At 39.2% G+C, this 21,831-nt stretch overlaps 1 protein-coding gene across 1 annotated transcript in view; it reads left to right on the top strand.

The window, feature by feature from the left end:
* si:ch211-180f4.1 overlaps positions 1–21,407 on the top strand; it is a 50,626-nt gene extending 29,219 nt beyond the window's left edge. Inside the window, exon 2 of the mRNA NM_001386705.1 lies at positions 14,821–21,407. Coding sequence (NP_001373634.1) covers positions 14,915–17,149 — 2,235 coding nt within the window. The 5' untranslated portion in view covers positions 14,821–14,914 and the 3' untranslated portion in view covers positions 17,150–21,407. The remainder of the gene's footprint in view (positions 1–14,820) is intronic.
* The last annotated feature ends 424 nt before the right edge of the window (positions 21,408–21,831 follow it).

Genomic DNA, 21,831 nt, shown 5'->3' on the forward strand with positions numbered 1-21,831 from the left:
CAACTAAATGTAGTTTTCTTATGTTATAGCATAAATAATAAATGTAAGTGATTAAATAAAAGTAAAGAGCATATGTTACTGTGTTTATATTAAAAAACTCAAGGGAGTGAAGGAGTTCTCTGTGTCTGAAATGACACACTATACAGTACATCATGCACTTGGGCTGTGTACTTGTTTGTATTTTTTTGTTGTCCAGTATCAGAGTCTGATTATCTCCCTAATATGTAATTAAAGCTGCATGTGGTGTCCAATATTCTGTGCCTTTTTGTTAATTAAAGTGCACTTTTTTGTTATGTTCAGTGTACTTTATTCTAAAAAAATGCCATAGAACTAATATAGTGCATTTGTATGCAAATTGAAATGTGTTTATTGGCCATATACAGCTACTATAAACATCTTCATTTGATTGAACTTACTCAGCACGATTCTCCTGTGAGTAGTTGACCTGAAAGAGAAAACAGCTTATGCTAAAGTCAGCTACAGCACTCCTAACTGAAGTTGCACACTCGCATTGTATTATGAATTCCGATCGTGCTCATATATTTGGCTTTCAGACTTTACTCCCAATGTCATTAGTCATTTTAAGATCTCAAACACCATCCTACATTCCCAGCAGCATTGTTTTTAAAGAAAAGAGCAAGTTGTAGGTGTATAGAGGCGGCGCTGTTGTTGTTCAAATCTGATCTTTAAAGGTGCTGTATGTACGTTTTTGACTCTTCCAAATCATATTCATTCATTTTTATTCAGCTTATTCTTCAGGGGTCGCCACAGCGGAATGAACTGTCAACTATTCCGGAACATGCTTTACAAAGCGGATGCTCTTCCACTTGCAACCCAGTACTTGGAAACACCCATTCACTCTCACATTCACATACATTCGTACATACGGCCAGTTTAGTCTATTAAATTCACCCAGGGCAATTCAACTGGAGCACCCGGAGGAAACCCACGCCAACATTGGGAGAACATGCAAACTCTACACGGCAGGCACGTGCACACATAGGGCTCAACCTGTGCAGTGCACATGCCCTTTTTAGTGTTGGATAGAAAGTGCCCTTCCAAAATGATTAAAAGTGCCCTCGCGGCACCATACCCCCCTCCCCCCTACCGCCCTTCAGTAGGCACGCGACAACACCGCTCTTGAGTACGCGCACTCCCCACCCCCCGCTGATCTTAATGCGCGCGACTACACCGTTCTTCAGTACACGTGCTACAACAACAACAACAACAACAGCCCCCCCTTCAAATAATTTATCCTGCACATGGCCTTTGGACAGTCTCTGCACGGGCCTGCTACACAGCACAGTAACACCAACTGACCCAGCCGGGACTCAAACCAGTGACCTTTTTGCTAACCACTGATCCACCTTGCCTCCTCTTCTAAATCATAAAAATAGCATAATATGTGTGCAAATGTTTTTAGAAACCATGAACATACTTTTTTAGCTAAAAAAAACAATGCTAAAGTCAGTTATTCTCCTTTAAAAATGTGTGTTCGTGTTGGAATGTCTTTGTTTTGGTCTCTATAACCAACCCACTGCCAGTTTACCCAACTATATTTTGACAACCGAGTTTCCTTGGCAGAAAACATAAGCATATTTAGGGTGCTTTCACACTAGTACTTTTGGTTCGCACTTCGCTCCCATGAACCGTACCCGAGTCTGCCTGAGATTTCTTTCATACTTGGTTCATTTGCCTGGACCGTACCCAAGTTCGATTGTCTCCCCCTGCCACCTCCTTGGTTGGTTTGTGTTCATACTGTCTTTTTTCCTTCTGAACCCCGGTACGCTTGCATCATCGAGCTGCTGTTTTCTTTACAGCGGTTGCTAGGTGATAGTCACGAAAGCAAGCGCCAAAATGGAAAGACGTCCTCTCATCGTGGTCATTCTGCTTTAACTGAAGCTTTTGGTTTTAGACATAAAGAAAGCGACTCGCGTCCATCTGCTGCAAAAATATTATAAACATTCAGAACATCACAGTGTCTGCAGAAGCTGTTTTTGGAGGAGACAAGCAGACATCACTGTGTATCACTGTGTTTGCCCTGGCTTAGTCCCGTGCGTGTCACCAAGGTACGAAACGTGACACAGACACACACACACACACACACACATATGAACGAACGTTATGAAAACGCTAGATTGTTGAACAGTTGGCAGTTCACACGATTGCATTCACATCAGAAGTGAACCATACCAGAGTTCGCATGAACCACACCCCAGACCACCTCTCTCAGGCGAACTCGGGTACGGTTCACGGGTGCGCACCCGAGTTCAGAAGACACGTTCACACTAGCTAAATGTACCATACTATGACGTCAAACGAACCCGGGTGCGGACCAAAAGTGCTAGTGTGAAAGCACCCTCAGGTGGTCTAGGGTACGGTTCACATGAACATTGGTCCGGTTCACTTCTGGTATGAATGCAATCGCACCAAATAACGAGAGTGAACCGCCAAGTGTACAACAAACTTTAGTTTTCATAATGTTCATTCACTTGTGTGTGTGGGTGTGTGACACTAGAGCAGAGGTGGCCAAAGTAGGGCTCGTGGGCTAAAGTTAGCCCATAGTAACCTTTGGTTTGGACCACCATCCCATCTAAAAAGGGGGAAAATGATGAGGAGTTGGTTGGAGCGAATGCCTTTGACAGAGACCCTCATTTTGAATTGAATATAACCTTTTGTTTCTTTGTTTAAATGAGGAGCTTCAACAAAACAGCAACTAAAATGAAATGTTTCATTTAAATATTGTAAATAGCCCCTTTCACACAGTGATACCGGTAAATATCTGGAAAATTTCCAGAACGACTTTACCGGTATATTCAAAAAAGCGCTGTTCACACAGGCGAGGACGTTACGGCAATTTTCCGGAAAAGAGCATTCACACATCCATTCCAAAATACCGGTACATTCTGACATCATTCATCACAAATGAGCTTTAAACGGCTGCGCTTGTATTTGTAAACATTTGACTAAATTACAAACTCTGTGGATGATCAATATTGTGAACAACTTTCGCAGGATCACTTTCACATTTCGAGATGTTCATAATATGTGCGTGTGCTGGCGCTCACAGGCTGTTTCACAGGCATACGCAAAGCTTGAAGGTAAACAAACAACGGCTTATCATAAGCATCTCATCGATGATTATTTACACAGTTGGCATTAAGAAGAACATATAAACGTGATCTGACTAACTTCTAGCAGCTAAATGTGTCTGGAAAAATATTCAAAGGCTTTTATTCTCACAAACCGTGCGGACGTAAATGCGCCTGACTGTTCTGATTGGCTAAAACAGACGTCTAACGTCAGCACGTTCTAGACGAGCACGCGCTTATTACGGTAATCTTCCTTCTGCATTCACACAGCGCAGCATTCCGGCAAATTGCCGGTAATGTTACAACTTCTCTTTCAGGAAAATAGCCAGAACGAATTTACCGGTATTTTCAAAAAGGACCTGTTCACACATACAACCTTTCCGGAAAATTGCTGGCAATTGCTGGCTGCTGTATGTGTGAAAGGGGCTAATGAATCAGACTTTTAAAATGTAAATATTGTCAGCGAGCAAATCAAGGCAAAGGCAGGAGCAGCTCGACTAGTGTATTCAGCATTGAACTCCATTGTGTTATAAATGGGATTGTTTATGTTTTTACTATAATAAGTTTATTATAGAACATTATTCTGCATCATTATTTAATGTTTTAAAGCAACGGTTTCTAGATATTTTTAAATATTAGCAAATAAATCAGAAATTACCCTTGGCAAATTTAATGTAATATAGTTTGGTATATTAAACTTCGACCCACAACCCTCAATCAAGTTTGGTTTTTGGCCCTTTATAAGAAAAGGTTTGGGCAGCCCTCCACTAGAGTTTGAGCATGCAACATTCTGTTGTACGATGCTGCAAAAAGAGGCAGAATAAAAGAAAGAAAATTATTAGACATTAATAAAACAAGTGTCACGTTTTGATCTTCTATTGGTCTCACACAATCACAGATTGCGGTTTCGCAGGTCAAACTTTACAATGCAGCAACATGTAAGCTTGTGAGCAACATGTCATTAGCTTGAGATTCAAGTCAGCCACATTCGCAGACATACAGATGAAGTCAGAATTATTAGCCCCCCTTTGATTTATTTCTTTTTTTAATATATCCCAAATGATGTTTAACAGATCAAAGAAATGTTCACTGTATGTCTGATAATAATGTTTCTTCTGGAGAAAGTCTTATTTGTTTTATTTCAACTAGAACAGTGGTTCTCAAACTGTGGTACGTGTACCACTAGTGGTGCGCGGGCTTCCTTCTGGTGGTACGCAGAGATATCAAATATGTCATATGTACATGCTACATATATTTCAAAATTTATAAAAAATGATTTATATATGAATAAGACATTTAATATTATTTATTGTTATTATTATTTAATATTATTATGGCATATAGGCTATGTTTCAAAGATCTAGGCTACATTTCTAGGTGTTGATGAATTGGCTACTATATGTTAATACTTTACATTTAAGTACAGCAAATTTTCTTTTTACTTTTTAAGAACAATAACCTACCATTTTTAACTTTTAAAAGAGTATTTTAATTTAAATGTTGACGTTTTTGTTTTTTTGTTTGTTTGTTTTTTTATTTTTTTACATATAAGCACAGTACAGTGTTAACGTTCAGACTATTTATAATTTTTAAAAAGGCTGTCAATAATAAATATTCTGAAATTAATCTGCCAAGTTTTAGAACTGTGCAGAGCTGTAGCTGCTTTACTGGGCTTACTACTCTACTGTATTTCAATACTGCTCATTATTGTGGTACTTGGAGAAACTTTTTTTTTTTTGAGGTGGTACTTGATGAAAACAATTTGAGAACCACTGAGCCTGAAAAAGGCAGTTTTTTTTTAATAAACATTTTAAGGTTAAAATTATTAGCCCCTTTCAAGCTGTATAGAAATATCTTAAAAATATCTAGTCAAATATTATTTACTGTCATCATGGCAAAGATAAAAGAAATCAGTTATTAGAAATGAGTTATTAAAACTTGTTGGAAAAATCTCTCCTTTAATCAGAATATGGAGGAAAAAATAAATAGGCGTGCTAATAATTCTGACTTCAACAGTACAAATGGAAGTCTATGGGAAGAAAATTGTAGTGGGACCATGGCTTAAGGCTTGATCAGTTGGTGTCATCAATCTGGCAACTTGCTTGTGCATCATGCTGAGGGAGGATGGGCTGCGGGAAAAAACCCCAATGAACATAAAGGGCTCTATTTTGATGGTCCATGCGCAAAACACAAAACGCAGGGCGCAAACGATTTCAGGGCGTGTCAGAGTCCATACTTGCTAATTTAAAGACGGGAAAATCCATTTTGCACCATGGCGCATGGTCTAAAAGGGTTGAGATTATTTTCTTAATGAGTTATAGGTGTGTTTTGAGAATAAACCAATCAGAGTCTCATCTCCCATTCCCTTTAACAGCCAGTTGCGTCGCGTCATGAGCGCATTCGCTATTGACATGATGTAAAGTAAGTTCACTTTCGATTTTGCTCTCGTGGATAGGGAAACCTTTATGCACAAACATCAATAATTAATTAATAATAATAATAATTAATTATAATTAATAACAAACGAAATTAATTATTATTAATTATTTAAGCGCAAAGATTTGTTTCAAAATTATTTCTAAATTCAGTTCTAATTTCCAGCAAACGAATAAATTAACATTGATAACCAAGTGTGTTCAAAATACTGAGTTATTTCCAAATACACCTGCTGTGCCCCATATGGTCTAAAACCTGCAGGTGGGCAAATCTAAGCTTGTTTTAATAAAACAAATATAAATATGGATATAATAAATAATACTGCTAATAATAATAACATTATACAAAAGCAAATTGAATGAACTGAAAAAGCCTCCCGAGATGAAGAAAGTATGACGGCAGTGGTTTTTAAATTAATGTAGGCTAGAAATTAATATGTTTTGTAATATTTTAATCATTTATATTTATATCCTATATATATCCTTATTATATGTATCCTTAATATATTATATTTTTTTCATATATAAAGATGTTTGCGTATTGCTTTGCATCTTGTTTGTAGTGTGTAAGCCAGGCGCACTTTGCGCCAGACAAATAGACCGACTTTGTTCTGGTCTAAAGATCAGACTATTTAAAGTTTCTCAAAATAGCAACGCACCAAAACACGCCTGCTTTTTTAGACCAGAACGCCTATAGGCGCACATACGAGTGCAAATGCATTTGCTATTTAAACAGTGTTGCGCAACACCTCAAAATGACTCTTGCGCCGAGGTGAAAGTTGCAAATAGCAATTGCGTTGCGTCTTGCGCCACATTGCGCGGGTGTATGATAGGGCCCATACTCTTCAATATTTTGAATTTGGATTGCAATACCCAGTTTAACCACTAGGCCATTAGTCAATCCTAAATACTGCATCTTTAAATGTTTGAATTGCCTAGGAACCTCAACAACAACCCAATGCATGAGATTACATGCTCAAAATTTAATGTTTTGGATTTTTATGCACTGATAAGCAAGCCTTTGAGGTACATCAGACGTTTGAGGCTTCTTTGCAGCAAAGCGGGACACACCCCATCCGTCTGGCTGTCCCTCCCCGTCTCCAGCACACCTCTCAGGGGAGATCATTTGTGTTCAGTGCATGCAAAGATCACAGTGTGGATATGGATGGGGGGGAGTTTATTTCCAGAGCCAGTGCCGTCTTGTCCGCGTTTTGTCTTTGTTCTGAGAATTTTGAGCAGGCCGATGACTGAACGCGAGAGCACTTTCCACAGGCTGAGCAGATTAAAAGACTCCAGGACTCAGCGGAATAAGCAGCCCGTGTCTCAGTGTGAAAAGCGTTGGATTGGCTTGTTTCACCGTCGCCACACGTGGGCTTGTCTGCCACGCCGTGCTGTTGAAAGCACACAGTCTGAAGCCAGATCATGACATTTAGCTCTTTCGTTTTATGAAATGTACCATGCTTTTTTACCATGGTGCTTTCTGAAGCTCTTGGAGTGCAAATAGCATGGCATATGAACGTGGGATGGTATTTATAACAATGGATGGCATTTAACACACAAGTGTAACACACTATGGTATTATGATTTTGGTTTATACCATGGTACTATAAAAATACTCTCTTTAATCATGAATATTTTATTTCTTTTATGATGTTGAAAGAGGTGGTTTCACTGTTGCCTCACAGCAAGATGGTCACTGATTCAAATCCCGGCTGGGAAATTTGGCATTTCTATGTGGAGTTTGCATGTTCTCCCTGTGTTGGCGTGGGTTTCCTTTGGGTGCTCCGGTTTCCCCCACAGTCCAAACACATGCAGTATAGGTGAATTGAATGAACTAAATTGACCATTGTGTGTGTGTGTGTGTGTGTGTGTGTGTGTGTGTGTGTGTGTGTGTGTGTGTGTGTGTGTGTGTGTGTGTGTGTGAATTAGTGTATATTGGTGTTTCCCAATACTGGGTTGGGGCTGGAAGGGCATCCGCGGCGTAAAACATATGCTGGAATAGTTGATGGTTCGTTCCACTAAGGCAACCTCTGAAATAGAGTCTAAGCCAAAGAAAAATTAAATAATTGCTATACACTCACCGGCCACTTTATTAGGTACACCTGTTCAACTGCTCGTTAACACAAGTTTCTAATCAGCCAATCACATGGCAGCAATTCAATAGGTTTAGGCATGTAGACATGGTAAAGAGGATCTACTGCAGTTCAAACTGAGCATCAGAATGGGGAAGAAAGGTGATTTAAGTGACTTTGAATGTGGTTGTTGGTGCCAGATGGGCTGCTCGCTGTATTTCAGAAACTGCTTATCTACTGGGATTTTCATGCACAACCTTCTCTAGGCTTTATGACCACAGTATACACATCTTTTGATGGCAACTTCCAGCAGGATAGCGGGCCATGTCACAAAGCGCAAATCATCTCACACTGGTTTCTTGAACATGACAATGAGTTCACTGTACTCAAATGGCCTCCACAGTCACCAGAGCTCAATCCAATAGAGCACCTTTGGGATGTGGTGAAACAGGTGATTCACATCATGAATGTGCAGCCGACAAATCTGCAGCAACTGCGTAATGCTATCATGCCAATATGGACCAAAATCTCTGAGGATTATTTCCAGTACCTTGTTGAATCTATGCCACAAAGGATTAAGGCAATTCTGAAGGCAAAAGTGGGTCCAACTTGGTACTAGTAAGCATACCTAATAAAGTGGCCAGTGAGTGTATTTGTCATGCATCATGAGTTATGGGATTGTAGTTATTTCCGTCTATACAATTTTAGTTGTACGATACAATTTTAGTTGAGCTCTGTCTATACAAAAGACATATTCAGTCTTGTCTTTTTCTTATATTTTTCTTTTTTCTTTATTTTCTTCTAATCAAAGTTAATAATGTTCGCCCCCTAGAGGTTTTTATTAGTTCATTGCTTATAATGATTGTAAAAAAAAAACTTTTTTATACATAAATTAATGGTAAAAATATTGAAACTAGCACTGCTGAAAAGTGAGAAGGCATTCAAGCACTGTACAAAACACCCTGACATTAGATTTGGTTTCACACAGTATGTTTTTGTAAAGGTCAGAAAACAGATGTTTATTATTGAGTCCTGTAGAAGAAGCTCATGAAAACCCATGCCCTCCTAGTTAGGAACTTTTTTTGCGTATGATATAACAGTAAGAGACGTTGCGCTTTATTGCATCACTGGGTTTATTTTAATGTGCAACCAGGATGTGTAGTTTGTGAGAGACAAACTTTTTTTTCCTTTCTGTGAAGTGCTTTGAACTAAACCGATGTTACATTTGGCGCACAATATAAATGTCACTTTTCATCTGCTCGGTACTCCATCATTTATCAGTTCTCATTTCATATGTGTCCTATATGAGTGGTTCAGCTCTGTTTTTTTTCTTCAGAACCCAGATATTAGATTTGATAAAAAGTGGTGACCCCACAAAGAAAACACAACTGTTATTTGTTGTAAAATGTGAACATAGTAAGCCAGTAATTCACCACAAAACACAGATTGTGGTGCCTTACTCTGTATTATTTTCTTATAGTCATATTAAATGGATCGTTCACCCCCCAAAAAAGACGATTCTGTCATCATTTATTCACCCTTGATTTTTCAGTTCACAAAAGAAGATGTTTCTCAGAATGTTAGCCACTGAAATCCCTAGTAGAAAAAAACAAAAGAAATATAGAAGTCAATGTTTGCCAGTTTTCAACATTTTCCAAAAATCTTCTTTTGTGTTGAAGAAAACCTTAAACTGGGTGAGTAAATGATGACATCATTTTTTTTTTGGGAGAACTATCTCTAGTTTTTAAGATTGAGAGAGTCACATAACCTGTCCATGTGGCTATCTGAATGATTTAAGTAGCTTCTCCTTATAAATTCATGAAATTACATTAATGCCTTCAAACTGCATGAGTTTTATTGAGTCATTTTATGGATTCCTGGAATCAAACTCATGACTAATTATTTCAGACAAACACAGAACACCCAAACACTGCAGTGCTTTGTAATGGTACTTGCTAAAATTAACAGTTGACCAGTCCGCAGTTATATAAGGTTGTAGACCACTGCTTTTTAGGTGCTAATATGTACCTTTAAGCACCTGTTAGGAACAAAAATGTACCTTTTGAAAATATACAGCACCAGTGATCGATTTTGGACCTTTCTTTCTGAGGGTGAAGAGATAGCTTCCCTAGTAGCAAAGAATTCTGGCCCAGATTTGGCATAAAGCTGGGACAGCAGGCATTCATCCGGCACTGGCATACAGCATGTGGGCCAACCATGGCCTGGGTTTGGCAGAGGTGGCACCATCTATAATGCGGCACACAAGATTTGGGCCAGATGTAAAACGTAGTATTTGGCCCAGGTTTTAAAAATTTATTGTGGGCCACGTGAGTTTGGCCAATCTTGACCCACATTTAAAATACATTAAATTAATTTTTGATTAAATAAATCAATTTTACCAATTAGGTAGCTGAGAAAAAACAAGGCCCATAGTGTGCCTAAAGCGCAACGCTTCATAGGTTTATCAATTTCATTGCAATCGTGACACACCAACCTTACTGGCCCAGTTCAGGCCCAGTTATGAGTTATTAACTTGGCTGAGACTTGGCCCAGATATGGTCTGTGTTTGGCCCTTGTCTAGAAGCCAGATTTGGTCCAGTCATGTACCGTTATTCACTGCGGCATGTGGGCCAAGCAAAACCTGATTGTGTGGGCCAGAGCTGGGCCAGAGAAATTTTGCTATGTGGGTTGATCAGACTTTGGTATAAACAAACTTCATTCATTTTGCTATTTTCACTACGCCCAATTATACAGTGGGATGCAGTTTAGTTTGTGCATTAGCATTGTTCCCTAACAGCACAAACCTTTGACCTACTGATTGACAACACGACTCTTTCTGAAGACAGGGATTCAGTTTGTTTCAATTATTGCTGCTGTTCTTCGACTACAGTTTCAGATCTGAGACAACATATGGTAGCGTTGTTTGATTTTTTTAGTAGTTTCGTGTCTTTGTGAGTCATGCTGTACAACCTATTAACAGCTCACAGTCTTGGGTTCTTCTCTCGCACCTCCTGCCAGTTAAATTCAGCTCATTAGCACTGAGCAGCAATCAGGGGAGCGATGCATCACAGGCCCTGGCATAGTGGGAGATCAAACGATAGTCCATCACCAAAACCGTTTGAACTCTGGGCATATCTCTTTCTCTTCGTGACACTGAAAAATAGATACAAACGTCACCATGCATTGAACTATGTATGGTTTTATCATTCTAGATGTTTAGCAGATGATGAACTGTGTGTGGTAAGCGGATTGAAAAAAACTAGCCAAAATGCTTGAGGCTAAAATATGCTCTTGAGATCTCGAACGCCTCTGGCTTGAAGATATTTTGTCCGTCGGATGTTTAGAGTGTGATGAAGTGCTCGCTATCTGTTTTTATTGCATTGGTGTTCATTTTGCATTTCCTCCCGTACAGTTACAGCCCCTCTGAGAGCTGTTACACTCAATGGTTTACAAGATCGTGCAATTCTTTCAGACGCACTTGCATTTGCGGAAAGATGGTATTGAGATGGAGCACACTCGGGCCTTTGATGTGTGACTCCTTTCATGTGTTTGTCAGAGCCCCGTGCTTGGCAGGTGTATTTTTGCATGCAGGCCGGAACAATGGTGCTCGCTTGCTAACAGTTTGACAAGAATGAGAGATGACTGTATAATCAATTAGTAGAGGGATCTCTGAGCAGTGGCAGGGGGAACAAAGTGTTAAATAATCAAAATGTCAATTCTTGAAATGTATTCATTGCAAACAAACCTTTTGATTTATTTGTGTAATCTTAAGGAAAGCATGGATTGCAGGATGGTTGTTTATATCGTACATATCCCAAATAATGCTTGTGTACATTTGAAGGCAAAATTAGTGGCCCTCATTTGAAATTATAACACTTCAAATATTTCCCAAGTTTTGTTTAATGAAGCAAGGATATTTCAAAATATATATATTTTTTATTTCTTAATAAGTTTCAATATAGGGCTGGGTGAATTTGGGATATTGCAAAAAAAATAATACTTTATCATGTTTACTATCATTCGATATGGATAATTATTGAATAGTTTTTAACAATCCATTTAAAAATATTGGGATTTCTTTTTTTTAAATTTTGACCTCTAAGGCAAATAGTTTTAATAGTCAAGAACAAAAATATTTAAACACTACCTGATCTCTTTATAGTAAAATAAACACAAGTGTTAAATAGACTCTTAAACTTTAAAGCGTAAATACTGAACAATCAAAACAAACTTTAAGGTACAGTATGAATAGTAATCATACAGTAATCCTCAAACTGTAAACAAAACAAATTATGATAATCAAGTCTGAGCTTTCAAGTAAAGGAATGAGCCATCATTATTCAAGTACATAGTTGAGTGACTACATTACTCCATTGCTAAAAACCCTTTCAGATAGGGTGCTAGTGGCTGGGATGCACAAGAAAAGAAACCAAAAAGCCACTCTGGTGACATCCTTGCATCCTTTTTTTATTTACAATCTCCTCACTGCTGCTAGTAGGGCTATAAAATTTGGGGAAAATATTTAATTCAGATTTTTTTTAAATTAATTTATTTATTTCATTAATTTTTTTTTTTTTTACAAAAATTGCATTTCGATGTGATGTAAAATGTAAAATGCTGTGAGTGTTAATTAAAATAAAGAAAAGATATCAACTTATATTAGCAAACAACTCTGAAAATGTGCATTGCTTGCTACTAGATTGAGTGTCGCTGGCAAGACTCGCTTGCACAACATGTGAGTATCGCTCCCATATGCGTGTCGTGCAAGTCACGCGCCTCCATTTGAAATTACAAACTTACACCCTAAGCATATATGCATCGCTTCCAAGGCACGCTCAGCTGCCACATTTTAACTATAGTGGATTCATACCGAAACTTTTTTTTATCGATATTGACAATGGTGTTTGGTCAACAAATACCGATACCGATTTTATCGCCCAGCCCCATTTCAATACCAATTTTATTAAGGTCGAAATTATAAACGCCCTTAAGTAATTAATATTTTCAGTTGGCTGCAGAACAAAGCACTGTTATGAAATGACCTAATTAACTTAATTTGCCTATAGTTAACCTAATTAATCTAGTTCATTCATTAATTTTCATTTCGGCTTAGTTCCTTTATTAATCTGGGGTTGCCACAGCAGAATCAACCGCCATCTTATCCAGCATATATTTCACGCAGCAGATTCCCTTCCAGCCGCAATCCAACACTGGGAAACACCCATACACACTTACATTCACACAATTTAGTTTAGCATGTCTTTGGACTGTGGGGGAAATCGGAGCACCCAGAAGAAACCCATGCGAACACGGGGAAAACAAATAGGGCCCTATCATACACCTGGCGCAATGTGTCGCAAGGCGCGGCGCAATAGTCTTTTGCTAGTTTCAGCTTGGCGCAAGAGTCGTTTTGAGGCGTTGCGTCACGCTGTTTAAATAGCAAATGCATTTGCGCTCATATGTGCGCCCATAGGCGTTTTGGTCTAAAAAAGGAAGGCGTTCTGAGGCGCACTGCAGGCGCGTCGCTATTTTGATAAACTAAAATAGATTTTTCATTAGACCAAAACAAACCCGGCCTAAACTCCAGCACAGAGTTGCGCCTCGCTTACACACTGCTTAATACACACAAGAGAGCAATAGGAAAATAGGCCTATCTTTACATATGAAAAAAATTTTAAATATTAAGGATATATATGGGATATAATAAGAATAGATATAGGATATAAATATAAAGGATTAAAATATTACAAAACATTATTTTCTAGCCTACATAAATATGAAAAATCACTGCTTATATGTCTTCTTCATCTCGGGAGGCTTTTTCAGTTCATTCATAACAATTTGCTTTTGTATAATGTTATTATTATTAGCAGTATTATTTATTATATCCATTTTTATATTTGTTTTAATAAAAACAAGCTTAGATTTGCCCACCTGCAGGTTTTAGACCATATGGGGCACAGCATGTGTTTTAGGATATAACTCAGGTTTTTGAGCACATTTTGTTATTATTATTCATTTATTCGTTTGCTGGAAATTAGAACTGAATTTAGAAATAGTTTTAAAACAAATATTTGCTCTTAACAAACGCAGTTAATTATTTATAGACTAATTGATGTCTGTGCGTAAAGGTTTCCTTATCCAAGAGCGAAAGTGAAAGTGATCCATTTTCCCGTCCTTAAATTAGCAAACATGCATTCTGACACGCCCTGAAAGCGTTTGTGCCCTGCGTTTTGCGCCCTGCGTTTTGCGCTCTGCGCATGGACTGTCAAAATAGAGCCCGCAAACTCCACATAGAAATGCCAACTGACCCAGCTGAGGCTCAAACCAGCTACCTTCTTGCTGTGAGGCGATTGTGCTACCCACTGTGCCACCGTGATGCCCCTAATTAACCTTGTTAAATTTTAAAATGTCACTTTAAGTTGAATCCTTGTATCTTACAAAATAACTAGGGAAATATTATGTAGTGTCATCATGCCGAAGACAAAAGAAATAATTTCTCATATTTCATGTCCGCGGAGTCGCAAAAAGGTCTAAAATGTTTTAAATTTCCAAAACACTCTTTTAGGCATTAAAAAGTCTTAAATTCACTGAAATATTGTCTTTTAGGTCCTAAATAATTTTTAAAGGATCTTAATTTTCCTTTTTTAATCCATCCAACACAAATCCAATCATTAACGATACATCTCAAACTTTATTTATAAGGAATATTATAACATTTTGTTGTGCATACATTAGTTTATTAAAGTTTTTAACAGTTTTTTTTAATTGCATATATACAACTGGGGTCTGCTTGGCACAATATTTAAAATATGTGGCTAAAATAATTAATTAGAATTTGTTTCTTAATGCGGAAAGAAAAAATATTTATTTTTTCTGCTGTGACATTAATAAAATCATTAGTGTTTAGCCTTATATAAGTCAGAAATTACATTCTTGTTGTTCTTAAAAAGGTCTTAAAAAGTCTTACATTTGACTTGGTGAAACCTGCAGAAACCCTGTATTAAACAATGAAAAGAAAAAAATGTGTTGAGAAAAACTCTTCTTTCCTTTAAACAGCACTAGAGAAATATTTTTAAAAGAATTCAAATTTCACAGGAAAGCTAATAGTTTTGACTTCAACTGTATACCACATCTGAAGTTGCTATTATTGTAATTTGTACTTAGTTGACATCATACAACTGCATGATTTATATATCTTCTTTCTTTTTCATTTTGCAGGGCTGGATGAGAAGATTTCTGTCTTCCATTTCATAGGAATCTTCCCTCATACTGTCAACCACCTACTGGTCGCAGCGCTCTAGAGATACTCAATATGGAGAGAACTGCCATTTCCACTTCACTGCTCACAGTCTGTTTGGTTTTGGCTGTGTGTCGCTGTTCCCTTGCGGTTCCCTTCTGCCCTGCGCAGTGTGTCTGCGAAACCCGTCCATGGTACACTCCTCAGTCGGTCTACCATCAAGCCAAGACTGTTGACTGCAACGAACTCCATTTGAGCAGGATCCCGTGGAATATCTCAGTTGATACTCAGGTGCTCCTTCTTCAGAGCAACAATATCTCCAGGGGAACCTCACAACTCCAGAGCTTGGTCAACCTCACAGAACTGGATCTCTCCCAAAACCACTTCACACAAATCCATGATGTTGGTTTGAACAACCTAACGCAGCTGGTCACACTTTACCTTGAGGAAAACCAAATTAAAGAGCTGCCTGATATGTGTCTAAAGGATCTAGTCAGCTTAGAGGAGCTATATATTAATCACAATCAGATCTCTTCTATTGGTCCTAATGCCTTCTCAGGCTTGGGAAACCTGTTGAGGCTTCACCTTAACTCCAACAAGCTTGTTGCAATAGACAGCCATTGGTTTGAATCCCTGCCTAACCTTGAGATCCTAATGATAGGAGAAAACCCAATTCTTGGGCTTCAAGACATGAATTTTCACCCCCTCACTAAATTGCACAGTTTGGTTCTCGCTGGAATGGGGCTCAGGGAAATACCTGAGGGAGCTTTCCAGGGATTAGAGTATCTCGAAAGCCTCTCGTTCTTTGATAATAAGCTCACAGCTGTGCCAAAGAAAGCTTTACGTGTTCTACCAAGCCTCAAGTTTCTTGACCTTAACAAGAATCCCATCGTTCGTATACAGGAAGGTGATTTCCAAGACTTTCCCCATTTGGAGGAACTCAGTCTGAACAACATGGAGGAACTTGTGGCAGTGGAGAGGGGCTCATTCTCAAACTTACCGCAAATGGCCAAACTGGAACTATACAATAACCCTCACCTGTTTTTCATAGACCGAGCCGCTTTTCTGAAAATGCGTGGCTTGCGCACCTTACTGATCCACAATAACGACCTCACGCTTTTGCCCCATGAGATTGTATCTGCATTCCCCAATCTTGATGAAATCAGCCTTCATAGCAACCCACTCAGGTGTGATTGCCTCAACAACTGGGGGCCCGTCCTTGGCAACCAATCAAGCCTCAAAGTTCTGGAGCCCCAAATAACTCTTTGTGCCTCCCCACAGCATCTTGTTGGCCAGGCTCTTCAGGATGTGGTGTCTGCAAGTTGGAATGGAGCAAGCAATACCTGCCTGCCTCTGATTTCTCAGCATGCCTTTCCTCCGCAGCTCAACGTCACCTTAGGACAGCTTCTAACACTCGATTGCTGGGCCGTGGCAGATCCAGCACCTCAGTTTTACTGGGTGACCCCCACAGGTGACAAAGTCACTTCTGAAGCTGTTTCCCCATCCTCAAACGAGGGTGGAGGAACACCGAAGAAGCACCGGATGCAAGACCAAGGTGCGCTAGAGATCCCGCACATAGAGCCTGAAGATACTGGTCTCTACACATGTGTGGCTTGGAACGCAGAGGGAGCCGATACCCGGAGTGTCTCTGTGTACGTGGATAAGAGAAGCTGGAATGGTGCACACCATTTTGGAGGACATCATGGAGTGGTGAACACCACAGGATCATTGGTAATTCTTGCAAAAACTGTTCATGCCCAGTCTGTCGTGCTCGAATGGAAGATGCACCCATATGCTATTCCTTCCAACCATGAGGCGGGACAACCAAAGTGGCTTAGTGCTACCGTAAAGATCGACAATCCACAGATCAGCTACACCGCGATGGTCCCTGTAGATGTCCAAGAGTACAACCTCACCCACCTTCTACCTTCAACAGAGTACCAGGTTTGCCTGACTATGGCCGGCACTGAGCAAACCCAGCACTCCTGCATCAACGTGACTACTAAAGAAGCCAGCTTCGCTGTAGAGATGGTGGCACAGCCGACCAACGTAGCCCTGGCCGCAGTCATGGGCTCAATGTTCGCCATCTGCATCATGGCTCTGTTGGTGTTCTACATGGGACGACGCATGAAGCAGAAATCTTGCCATCACTCACTTAAAAAATACATGCAGCACACCACTTCCATTCCTCTGAATGAACTCTACCCGCCCCTTATTAACCTCTGGGAGAATGAGACGGAAAAAGAGAAAGAAGGTGCCGTTGATCCTCAAAACTCACAGATAGACACTTCAAAAACATATATGTGGTAGCTGCACAACACAAAGTAGACAGAAGAGACATTTCAACAGTATTTATACTGTGTTGTACATACATGACAAGTATGTATTATTGATTTGTCATTGTGAAAGATACATGTATTTTTAGATTGTACCCTTCAATGCCAAGCACACTTGGTTGCAGTTGTGATTGTTAGATGACCAACAAACGTGGGGAACAAAACACATCCTATGCTTTCGCATTGCATTGTAATTTCTGAGACGGTTTAATTCAACGTTAAGCATGCAGATGTGTTAAAAACTCCTATAATTTATTCATTCTATATCAGCACTAAGCAAGCTAATCCACACATCGCACTATTTATATCGCCTCACATATCAAGCGCAGTCACACGATATCAGTTTTTGCATGTACTTTTGCATGATGTTTTGGTGCTAACAGGGTGAGGTTTTTCCTAGTTTTTCTCACTTCTAAAAATACACAGGTGTGAGAAGGTGACATAAGCGCGCTCTCGTTCGTCTTCAGCTCGTCACATTTTATCACCTGCATTGTAATGGTAATAAAACCTAAACCAAACATGCCAGGTGCTATGAAGATGCTGTTTCTGCAAACTAATTAGCTGTCATATGTAATTAATATCGGGAACACAACTGCGCAGCTGTGCTTATTTATTCCTGCAGTGTTAAATAACTACTGAAGAGTGTGCGAAAATGGCTCTGTTTATTAGCACTGACTGGAAATGTATTTCAGATTTAATGGGAAAAAATAATCATCAGCCTATAATGATCACGCCTGACATTTACTAGCAGACACTCGCTATTGCTAACAATGATGGGGGCCATTTTATGCTTTGCACCTCATCATGTGCTTGGCGTTTTGATTACCGAAAGATTGCTTCAGTTCTCAGTTAGACATGTTGCCAAACTCAATATTCACACAATTCAGTCTGTCTGTATAGCGGTGTATAGTGTGTGTGTGGAGAATGAGAAAAAAATAATTGAATTAATGTTGTTTTTCTCCTGACGTAGGTTAATTAATCTTTGAAATACACATAACACCCTGAAAATTCAGTTTTGTAAAGGTTTTGATGTTTAATATGTGCATTATATTTATCAATACAAATGTTATGCAAGACACATACTCATATGTCATACAAAGATCTAGATATTGATCAAATTTAACCAAATTATTTTTGATTAAAAAGAAAAAAAGTGTTCTTTGAAGTGCACTCTGTAATTTTCATTAAGACTTTGCTGCTCTAACCATTAAAATTAGATTAAAAGCTTAACAAAACTGCTTTATTATAGATGCATATCACTTATTGCAGATCATGGGTCTCAATCTCAATTCCTCGAGGGCCGCAGCTCTGCATAGTTTTACTCCAACCTTTCTCAAACACAGCTGATCCAACTAATCAAGGTGTTCAAGACTACCAGACACCAATAGTCTTGAACACATCTTGATTAGTTGAATCAGCTGTGTTTGATTAGGGTTCGAGTAAAACTGTGCAGAGCTGCGGCCCTTCAAGAATTGAGATTGAGACCTATGCAGATCATTTCATGCAAATTGTAGTCTCTCATGCACATAATTCATTTATGTCAAGTAATTTTTTTGCAAGTAAACACTGGCGTGATGCTGCCCAGCAGGCACCGGACGTCACACAGACATAAAAATGACGCTGGATTCCAACCTCAGACTAGCTTTGAATTTTGGTTGTATATGAAAATCGGCTTGACGTCAGAACCCAAAGTCAAGATGTTGGAATTAGAATAATATCAAAACCTAATATTAATCAAATATCAACATCTACTGATATTACATTTTAACAGGGGCACCGCTGCCCGCAAAAAAAATGAAAGCATTTCTTGGGTGTTGTGGACAAAATTGTAAAGCAAGGGGATTTGGGAGGGGGGGGGGGGGGGGTGATGTCGGTGGGGGGGTGTGGTGTCGCAGATGATGGAGTGATTGTGGTGTCGCGGATGAAGAGTGGGGTTGGGAGGGGTGCCAGGGTTGTGTGGGGGGCCAAAATGGCATGAGCCCTTGAAATCGTCCTAACTTTCCCCCCCTAGCGGCACCCCTGGACTTTAACCAACATAGTCTTATTTTGAAAACGTAGCCCTATATACATTTCTGGAGATCACGAAATATGTATCCAGAGGTACATATGGCTGCATCTTGTCTTTAAAACGTGGGGGCGGGGTGCGGGGGCCAAGAATAGTATCTCTGGGGGTTCCAAAACAGCATGTCTATAATCGTCCTAAGCTTACACAGCCGCCTTCGGTGGATTTGCAAAAAACAAAAACAGCAAAAAACTTTGCTCCTGGGGTGTATTTCGCAATATCCAGAAAAGTATACTGCTGTACATTATCAGAATGAGCCTGGGTTGACTTTGACATTGTATAGACGTCACATTAAAATGATGTCGAATTTTAGTTAGGTAATTACACAACATAAAACCAACCAAAGATAAACTTCTACTGATGTTAGACTTTGAGATTTTAGGGACGTCATATCATAACGTGAAAATAATGGTGGATTTTAGTTAGTTAATGCCACAGCCTAAAACCAACTAAAAATCAATGCCAGCTGACGTCGGTATTAGACAGCAAATTGACATTAAATTTTGATCACCTGATGTCGCAACCAAAACAGAATTAAAGATCAACGTCATATGTAGGCATGGGACGATAACCGTTTTCAAGGTATACCGCGGTTTGGGAAAGTAAAGGTTTTAAAACCGCCAAAATCTTCTGTTATACCATTGCAACATTTTTTTTATATACAACAGTATCTCCAGTGGAAAAGATATCCAAAGATGCCATTTTAAATTGTAAAGAAATCTGTGTTTTTGAAACGAATGAAGACAGCAGAAGTCTGTGATTTATTTTAATTATTATGTTTACTGCTCCAAAATATTTTAAATGTTTCTAAAAATAAAATACGTCCGAAATCAGACTTATTAAACTACAAGCGTCAATTATTCAAATTAGGGGTAACAAAGTGGTGCAATAAGTAGTCCTGTCACCTCACAGCAAGAAGGTCCCTGGTTCGAACCTCTGCTGGATCAGTTGGCGTTTCTGTATGGAGTTTGCATGTTCTCCCTGCGTTCGCATGGGTTTCCTCCAGGTGCTCCGGTTTCCCCCACAGCCCCAAGACATGCGTTACATGGAATTAAATAGGCTAAGTTGCCCGTAGTTTATGAGTGTGAATGAGTGTGTGGATGTTTCCCAGAGATGGGTTGCAACTAGAAGGGCATCTGCTGCGTAGAACATATGCTGGATGAGTTGGTGGTTCATTCCGCTGTGGCGACCCCGGATTAATAAAGGGACTAAGCCAAAAAGAAAATTAATGAATTATTCAAATTAACATAATTCAATTTCAGATTGTTTTGGCATATTATTAGCTCCATATTTACCCAGACATTTAAAAAGAATACATTTTAAAGCAAAGTAATCACAATACCGTGAAACCGTGATATTTTTATCCAAGTTTATCATAGCGTTAGAATCTTATACCGGCTAATGCCTCAACATATATGATATTGTGTGCCTGCTGGGTGCATTTGCATTGATAATTGTAATAAATCCACTGCAAGAGCAACGTAATTGATTAAAATTACTGAGTGCACTTTTGTTATATATTGTTTGACCAAAGATATGACACATATTCAATAGTTCTTTCATCACCGTCATCGGTCAATGAGATGTCATGGTATGTTTAGCTCTGAAGGATAGCGAAGTAAAATATATTTGAGCATCTCTTGATATTCCTTACCCCTTTGCTCAATTTCTGAGCTGTTTATTACGATTGTTTTTTGTATTATATGCTGAACTTTACTGTAGTGTAGATTATTATTCCTGAATCTAGAAAATGCACTCAACACATGCACATGCAGACAATGTCTAGAGCTGACGCTAGCAGTCGGTTCTTGTGTGAAATGTCGTTCGTACTCACGTCACATTTTTTTAAGGAGTACTTTCATCACCGACTGTAAATCACATTGGGTGTTATTACTGGCAGAAGAGCCGAGAAGATGTCACCTCAGATTAAGCATTAAATGTATCACTCCACCTCCGCCCTCTAGCGGCGGAGGACACTAATGACGTCTCACACGATTTGCTGTATCTCAGTCAATAGCAGGGTATTTTGTAATAGAGGAATATTATTGTTATATATCAATTAAGTCGACGGTTTTACACTGTTAAGACGTGTTGTGACGTCCATGCGCGGTAGTTGAGGAGCAATGACTGTCTGAAGAAACATTTGAGAGAAATAAACACAATAACACCACAGCTGTTGTTGAGCCTCTCCTTGTTGCTTTTTTTATTTGTGTGTGAGTGTGTGTGTGTGTGTGTGTGTGTGTGTGTGCGCGCGCGCGCGTGTGCGTGTGTGTGCGTGCGTGCATGTTTTTGTGACATATCAGGACACAAATCTGTATAGTGACATGGGTATGACACAGGTATTACAAAAAGGAGGTGAAGTATGAGGACCTCATTTCATTTCTCAAAAAGCTTATAAATCCCACAGGATGAGTTTAATCAGTGAGGGAAGCTGGACACTGTCTCCTGTGATGGTTGGGTTTAGGGGTAGGGTGGGGTGAGAGCAATTACAATTTACGGTTTGAACAGTATCAAATGAATGGAAACCTATGTAATGTACCCACTTTTCACAAAAACATGTGTGTGTGTGTGTGTGTGTGTGTACAATGATGTCT

This window comes from Danio rerio, chromosome 8 (genome assembly GCF_049306965.1).
Source record: "Danio rerio strain Tuebingen ecotype United States chromosome 8, GRCz12tu, whole genome shotgun sequence".
Taxonomy (NCBI): Eukaryota; Metazoa; Chordata; class Actinopteri; order Cypriniformes; family Danionidae; genus Danio; species Danio rerio.